This window comes from Wolffia australiana, chromosome 1, assembly GCF_029677425.1.
Source record: "Wolffia australiana isolate 7733 chromosome 1, ASM2967742v1".
NCBI lineage: Eukaryota > Viridiplantae > Streptophyta > Magnoliopsida > Alismatales > Araceae > Wolffia > Wolffia australiana.
Window position 1 is genome coordinate 15,012,887 of NC_135835.1, and position 8,139 is coordinate 15,021,025.

The 8,139-nt window shown below is 49.4% G+C and overlaps 1 protein-coding gene across 3 annotated transcripts; it reads right to left on the bottom strand.

Moving 5' to 3' along the window:
- Positions 1–2,011: 2,011 nt before the first annotated feature.
- On the bottom strand, positions 2,012–6,052 carry LOC144708056 (zinc finger CCCH domain-containing protein 53-like). 3 transcript variants are annotated; one of them, XM_078581365.1, is made up of 8 exons: positions 5,187–6,052; positions 4,924–5,091; positions 4,666–4,845; positions 4,428–4,540; positions 4,089–4,343; positions 3,819–3,921; positions 3,519–3,722; positions 2,012–2,621 (listed from the first exon to the last, which is right to left on the bottom strand). In XM_078581365.1, the coding sequence occupies exons 1-8, from the start codon at positions 5,897–5,899 to the stop codon at positions 2,588–2,590; spliced, it is 1,770 nt and encodes a 589-aa protein (XP_078437491.1). In that variant the 5' UTR covers positions 5,900–6,052; the 3' UTR covers positions 2,012–2,587. The 3 variants fall into 3 exon arrangements, with proteins under 3 accessions (XP_078437491.1, XP_078437484.1, XP_078437476.1); XM_078581358.1 differs by having other exon boundaries at positions 3,519–3,719; positions 4,660–4,845; XM_078581350.1 differs by having other exon boundaries at positions 4,660–4,845.
- Positions 6,053–8,139: the final 2,087 nt, after the last annotated feature.

The following is an 8,139-nucleotide window of genomic DNA, read 5'->3' on the forward strand; positions in this document are numbered from 1 at the left end:
GGCTCTGCACTTGAGAAGTCGATTTTGGTGGATTTTGTTGTTTGATGAAGACTGTTAAATTGTTGTCAAGTTGTATTTGTGGGTCAGGAGATATGGCTGAAAGTAGAAAACAAGTTCTAGTTGAGGACAAGCACCCAACTAATATTCTGAGAAATCCAGCCTGTAGGACGATACCCAACCTTGTGATCTTTTGGAATATCATAATCCCAGAAGCAGTTCAAAATAACAGTTTATTCATAACAAAATTAATATATTTAGCTGGAAATGTCAACGTTTGCCGCCAACTTTATAGCTGGTGATGAAGCGAATCATCATATTTATTAGTTGAATGATATCTAGATCGGATAAGACGCCTTCTATTCGCGCGCAAGAACGTGGGTTTCGCTTGAGATCCAAGATCCGTGCCCAAAACACAAGAGACAAGAAGTCCGAGGACCCGACGACAATTTGTTTATGCCAAGCGAAACAAGATTTCTGATGGGACAGTTCGCTAAGTTTTGAAAGCCCTGCAGCGTGAAGACAAAGAACGCATTGGGCAAGATTAATATTATATTAGCGATGCAGAGGCCGGGGGGTTGGTCTGAAATGGCTAGATTTCTTGAAGGAGATTCGTCCGGCGACCAGAGTAAACCAAGGCGACTTGGACTTCACCGTTTCAGCCGTCGCGTAGCGCGGATGGTAACAAGAGCTGAGTTGGTGCGGAGAGGAAGACGACGGAGCACTGCACATGACGTTAAGAGAGAGAGAGAGAGAGAGAGCTGAGTTTTCTCTCTCTGGGGGGGGGGGGGGGGAAGGAGACGCCTTTGCTCAATGGGCAGCTTGTATTCCATGTTTTCTGAAGAGGGTCGTGAAGAAAACAGAAGAAAAATAAGAGAGAGAGAGAGACAGGGTTGTAGCGGTGAGTGGGTGGTAAGAAGTAAATGAAGGAGTGAAAGTGGATACTGGATAGTGGCTGAGAGGGGGGGGGAGTTGTAGCTTTCATGGCGCTTCTGACGCGGTACGCTGGTGGGCACGAGAGCCCGTTTGATGCTTGGCTCTGCGCTTAGATCTTGTCGCGGGCGAACGCGGATCGACGAATCTCGCTGCCCCTCTGTCTCAGCTGAGATCCAGCACGGATGATTTAAAACGACGCAAGACGCAGACGCCAAGGGCCCCCTCTCTCTCTTTGGATCGCTTCTCTCGTAGTCTGTCTCTCTCTAGCTGAGCTGTACAGTTGTGTCTCTCCGTCGTTATCAGTGAAAGCCCGAGGCAATTGTTTTCTCATCGCCTGCCCCTTCTGAGGGCCAATGGGGGCACGAAGGCATTCTCAGGACGGTCTCTTCGACCTAAGATTCCACGGTTGGACAGGGGCATCTGATGCGGCGTGGGTCCGCGTAGAGAGAGACACAGATAGCGATTGAGGGAGGAAGAGAGGGAGAGACAGATAGGGAGAGGGAAAGGGCGAGAGAAATATAGAGAGCGAGAGGCAGAAAGGGAGAGGGAAATAGAGAGAGAGAGAGAGAGGAAAAGGGAGAGAGAATTATATAGAGAGGAAGAGAGGGAGAGGCAGAAAGGGAGAGGGAGAGAACGAGAGGAAGAGGGAGGGAAAGAGAGAGAAATATAGAGTAACTAAGGAAGAGAGGGGGAGGGAGAGAACGAGAAGAAGAGGGAGAAGGAAAGGGAGGGAGAAATATAGAGGAAGAGAGGGAGAGGGAGAGAACGACAGGAAGAGGGAGAGGGAAATAGAGAGAAAGGGAAACGGAGAGAGAGGGGGGGACCGGGAGAGAAATAGAGAGAAAGGGGGAGAGAGAGATAAAGAGACAAATAGAGAGAGGGAAAGGGAGAGAGAGAGAGATAGAGAGACAAATAGAGAGAGGGAAAGGGAGAGAGAGAGAGAGAGACATAGAGAGAGAGAAAGGGAGAGAGAGATAGAGAGACATATAGAGAGAGAAAGAGAGAGAGAGATAGAGAGACAAATAGAGCGAGGGAAAGAGAAATAGAGAGATAGAGAGAGAGGGAGGAGGGAGAGAGAGAAAGAAAAGTTTCGTTGTTGCTCATATTAATGGTGTTCTTTCGTCCACTACAGCACTAGTCATTTATCCAGTGTCTTTCTCAGACGCATGTACATGTGTAAAGGCAAGAAAAAGCATTAAAAGGTGTAGAAGGAAATAAGAACTGAGTAGTGGCAGCAGCATCCCTTCGCTTGCTCTTCTTCCTCCTCTCGCCCATACACAGCAACATCCTTCGTTGCGATGCTCCGTCAAGTCTTCTGTGGTCTCTGTGCAGAGACTGGCAGCCCTAGTAGATTGTACTGGCACTATTTATAGACTAAGTACTTACTATTAATGAGTTGAGAGGTGTGTTGTTTTGGTAGTAATGCTAGTAGTAGTAGGGTTGTGTTTTTTCACGTTCTAAAGGCTAAACCTAAAACCTCACTCCGAGCCCATCACCTGTTTCTCCCCCCTCGTCAACTCTCGCTCTTTCGCGTTAACCTTTTGCTTTTTTCTTCTGCAAAGTTTCTTCCTTTATCGTCATCTTTCCGTCGCCGTTGCCGGAGGAAGTGGTTTCTGTGCTTCTCTTTATTCCTCCTCGGCAGCCGCGACTAGGCCTACATGCCCACAGCTCCATGGCCAGAGGAGAACCTGCAGGGCGAAAGCAAGCTGTAGATTTCGAGCTTATAGAGAGAGAGAGAATTGAGAAGAGAGACGGTGAGAGAGACGAGGGAAGAGAGAGAAAGGGAAAATAGAGAAGACAGTAAGAGAGAGAAAGGGAGAATATAGAAGAGAGACAGTAAGAGAGAGCGAGGGAGAACAGAGGAAAGAGACAGTAAGGGAGAGAGGGAGAATAGAGACGAGGGACAGTGAGAGAAAGAGAGAGAATAGAAAAAAGAGGAGAGAGAATTGGGATAAGAGATAAGGAAAGAGAGATAATGGAGAAGAGAAATGGAGATAAAATAGAGAAAAGGGACAGTTTGAGAGAGAATTGAGACAAGAAATAGTAAAGAGAGATAATAGAGAAGAGAGAGAGATAGAGATAAGACAGTGAAAGAAGAGAATAGAGAAAAAAGACAGAAAACAGAAAACAGAGAAGAAAGAAAGAAAAGGGAAGAGAAATAGGGAGAGAGAGAGAGAGAGAACACAGAAGAGAAACAGTGAGAGAGAGATCAGGGAAGAGATACTGAGAGAGAGAATAGAGAAGGGTGACAATGAGAAGAAGAGTAGAGGATAGAGAAGTGAGATAGAGAGAGAGAAAGAGTAGAGACTAAAGAAGTGATAAGTGAGAGAGAGAGAACAGAGAGAGACCCAGTGAGGGAGAGTAGAGACTAGAGCAGTGAGACAGTGAGAGAGGGAGAGAAGAATGGAGAGATAGGGAGAGCAGAGAAAGAGGGAAAGATAAGCGAGAAAGAGGGAGAGAGAACAGCGATAAGAGAGAGAAGATTAGATGAAAAGATACAGAGAGAGAGAGCAGGGAAAAGAAAGAGAGAGAACAGTAAAGAGAAGGACAGAGAACAGAAAGGAGAGTGAGATTCGACTGGTCACCTTGAAACGGGGAAGAAGCAGGAGTTGAAGGAAGCCATGTCCAGAGTGGAAGTGAGGAGATGACCGTTATTGTTCGGAGAACGGGCGACGGGCGAAACCTCCGCCGCTACCGCCTCACAGTTCGCCGCGAAGACGCTCCCCTCGAAAGAACACTTGGTAGGAGACGCAAACGGGCTGTCCGGAAGATTATGCTCGTCGCCGCTGCTAAAACCCAACATCCATATCGATCATCCCACCGCAAACCGCACAAAAAATGAATCAAAACAACAAGAACGCGAATTTTTAAAAAACTCAAATTACCTTTGGCCAGTGTCTCCATGGTGAGCGTCACGGGCGAGATCTTCCTTGTCAGAGTCGCTGACGGCCGCCTGAGCGCGAAACGCGTGCGCGTTCATCTTCTCGGCTGCATTCATTAAACGCGATGCCAGGGAGAGATTAAAACGAGGAAACTACAGGGGGGCTGTAATGGGTTCTCTTCTCATTTTCCCCAGACAACTATCAAAGTACGCGCGAACCCATCACTCTGCCACTGCGAAACGAGTACTTTGAAAATGCCGTCGAGGCGCAAACCTTCAGGAGGCGGTGGCTCCTCGCCGGCGGCGGCAGCGGCAGCGGCGTAGGTGTTGATTGGACCCGGCGAGGGTAGCGGCGTTGAAACGGGCACGGCGGGCGAGGAGAGACTCCTGGCTTTGAGATCGAGCTGCATTCCAATCAATCGCCGCCGCTGAAGCTCTATCGCGTGCTGAAGCTCCGCCGCGTGCTGTAATTCCTCCATCTTCTTCCTCATCAGCGCCTCCTGCCCGCTGTTGTACAGCATGGTCGCCCCTGCAACATCATTCCAAAAGATAAAACATAGAGATATAGAGAGAGAGATGGATGAAGAGGGAGAGGTAGAGAGAGAGATGAGACCCAGAAGTTGGAGATCGAAGGGGTCCTTCGAATCTAGCCCAGTGGGTGTGGTGCAGCCGGAGAACACGCCGCCCCTCTCTGCAATCTGCTGCGGTTGCTGCTGCTGCAGCTTCCTGCGTAAGCGCACAGTAATCCACTTAATCGTTGAGATAGATCGATAGATAGATAGAGAGATAGATAGAGAGAGAGATGAGAGAGAAGAGGAGGAGAGAGAGATGGAGGACGGAGGTGCCTGTACTTCTCAGGGACTTTGCCCTTCTCCTTGTAGGGTTTTACGAGGACGCGGGCGTCGCAGACGAAGTGAGGGTTGCCCTTGGCGAGGATCAGCTTCACCGTCTCCGGATAGACGAAGGTCACGAACCCGAACATCCGCTTCTGCTGGTACGGTATCCTCACGTCCTGTACCGGCCCGTAGATGCTTCACAAGAGAGAGAGATGAACGACATAGGAGAGAGAAATGGGGAACTGTAGAGAGAGAAAGAAGAAGGCAAGAAACCTGAAGTAGTTGGCTACGTCTTCCTCTCTGAAGGTGCTATCGGCGGGGAAGGTCAAGTAGATCTGGCGAGAGCCGGGGTTAACTTGCCCGGCGTAGTCGTTCGCTCTCTCCAGCCTGGATCTTCCGAACTTGAGGGGCTCTTCGCCACCGAGCGCCGCCGCCGCGACTCTGCAGAAGAAGACCCCTTTTTTTCTCTAATGGGCATCGATAATTCGGCGAGAGACGAAGAGGGTAGAGAGAGAAAGTGAAAAAAAAGGCGCGACCTTTGGCTCTCATTCTGCTGCTGAAGAAAGCCGAGGCATTTCCCGGAGGAGGGCGACGACGGAGAGGGAGAGTAAGGGAAGGACGCGGCCATGAAACGAGGGCTCTTCGAGCGGAGAAGAAGCTCTTGAAATTGCTGTTCCACGGCGGAGTCCTCTGTCGAGCCGTGCAGAAACCTGCAAGTGCTCCCGTTCTTGCAGAAGCCCCTCGCGAAGTAGAGGCAAGGGCGCCAGCCCATCTCTCCGCCGTTCTCGGCCGCTGAACCGCTCCTCCGAGGGGCGCCGTTCACGCCCCAATTCAAGCCCCCGTAGGGGAAGATAACCGCCTCGCCATTATCGGGGTAGAACACCTCGCCGTTGGAGAACTGGTCATGGAGATTGGGGCTGACCAGGACGTCCTCCGCGCTCTGGGAGAAGGGCGCGGCCCAGGAAGACGGAGAGTGAAGCCGAGAAGAGGAGTTCTGGCGAGAGAGGAGGAAAGGGGAGGAAGGGGCGGAAGAAGGCGTCGACGGGGTGGAAGAAGGGAGAAGGCCGAGCTCTTTTCTGGCCTTGAGAACGACGGTCTGGAGAAGGGCTTCCGGGCCGAAGGCCAAGCGTATCATCTCCTTCTCGCCGTGGTCTTGTATCAGCAACAGCCCCATGATTTTCGAAGCGTTGTCTGGGTCTAAGCTTTGAATCCTCGATAGCACTATCCTCGTCGCCTCGTACGCGTCCATGGCCACCGTCTCTTCCTCCCCCCCTCTCTCTCTCTCTCTTCCCCCGGCTGCGAGAGAAGAAGCGAAGCCGGAAAGAAAAGAGAAGCGGGGACGAGCTACTGCTTACTTGTACAGTTTTCCCGTGCGGGGAGGGTAAAAAAAGGGGGGGGGTTGGGTTCTAGAGAGAGAAAGAGATGAACCCAGATGGTGTTAGCCGCGGTTCGAGCTCAGGAAACTGAGAAAGATGTCGCCTTTCTCTGTTCTCTCTCCTCCACTTTAAAGGGTTTCTCTTCCCTCTCTCGCTGTAGAACCGGACCCTTTTTCCTTACCTCTTTTCCCGCATCGCTGCCCAGTAACTGGCTTTCCCCGTTCCCAAGAGGGCGCCTCGCCTCTCTCCTCGACCCAGGAGGACTCCCTAGATTAGAGAGAGAAAGTGATAGCCTTAGGATGTGTAATATGGGGTTCCATTGATTATCTCTTGTCTGCGCCTCACGTCCAGGGGGGGGACATTCCCGTCTCTCGCTCTCTCTCTTTACCCCTCTCTCTATCTTTATCTCTCGCTCTATCTCTATCTATCTCTCTAGCTGTGGTCAATGAAAAGACTAGCCGCGCGCAGCAGGACGATTCCACCAGCGGCGATGTCGCTGTTGGCGCTGTTCGCATCTTGTTCTTGAAAATCTCGATCATGGTATCGCAGAGGATGATGATGATGATGATGATGATGGGCATGGCCGGATTGGCCTCAGACATCTCTCTCTCTCTCTTGTATTTTTTTTTTTAATCTCTGGTCTGCCGGCGTCTTCATTATGCCTGTGGATTCTTATGCCGGTCAGAACTCTGAATCTATCTCTCTCTCTCCATCTAATGTCTTCCAGGCTCAGCTTGTATGTATATTCACTATTCAGTCTTACAGTGGGCCAAGAGTGAGCGGGTAATTGCGCCGAGAAAGCGATGGCTCGGGGGGAGAAGAGAAGCGGCGGTATCGACGGCGCCCTTCACATGGGAGTGTGGTCACCACTTTCGAATAGAGAGACAGAGACAGAGTGAGAGAAGGGAGAGAGAAAGAGGAGAAAGAGTGAGAGAGAGCGAAGAGAGGGACAGTGAGAGAAGAAAGAGAAATAGAGGCAATCAGAGATAAGAGAGGGAGAAGAGGAGACAGAGTGAGAGAAGAAACAGAGAGAGAGAAGAGGGGGAGAAGAGGAGACAGAGGGAAAGAAGAAAGGGAGAAGATGAGACAGAGGGAGAGAAGAAACAGAGACAGAGAGAAGAGAGGGAGAAGAGGAGACAGAGGGAGAGAAGAAACAGAGAGAGAGAGAAGAGAGGGAGAAGAGGAGACAGAGGGAGAGAAGAAACAGAGAGAGAGAAGAAAGGGAGAGAAGAAACAGAGAGAGAGAAGAAAGGGAGAGAAGAAACAGAGAAGAAGAGTCGGAGTGAGAGAGAGATAGAACAATACAAACACCGAGAGAGAAAGAGAGAGATATAGAACATTACAAATACAGAGAGAGAGATAGAACAGTAAAATACAGAGCGAAAAAGAGAGAGAGAGAACAATAGAAATACAAAGAGAAAGAAGAAAGAGAGAGAGAAGAAAGAGAGAGATAGAACCATACAAATACAAAGAGAGAGAGAGAGAGAGATAGAACCATACGAATACAAAGAGAGAGAGAGAGAACCATACAAATACAAAGAGAGAGAGAAGAAAGAGAGGGAGAGAACAATACAAGTAGAGAGAAAGAGAGACAGAGACAGAGAGAGAAGAGAATAATACAAATACAGACAAAGAGATATGGACCAATACAAGTACAGAGAGAAGAGAGAGAGAGAGAGAGAGAGAGAGAGGAAAGGACAGACAGAGAGACATGGAGAAAGAGAGGCAACAGCTAGATAACCTGAACGACCAAATATCGCAACGCTAGCTATGATAACATTTGGAACATTACGCAGAATTGAGCATAATTTTTTGATCACTTACAGAATGCGGAGAAGAATTATTTGTTCAGGCAACCCAAAGAGTAAATTTAGAAGGTCCCGGGAGACGTGGGATTTTCCCATGATAGTCAGAATCGCAGAAACGTCAACCTTCTACGCGTTAATTATTAATGAATAATAATAGTGTGAGATGAACAGAGACAGAGAGAGAGCGTTAGATAACTCTTTTTTTGTCTTTAAAGTTGGTGCGGTCTTTGGAGAGAGAAAGAGGCTCCGACGTCAGTCTGGTCTTAAGAGAGACAGATAGAGAGATAGAGAGAGAAGTAGAGGTA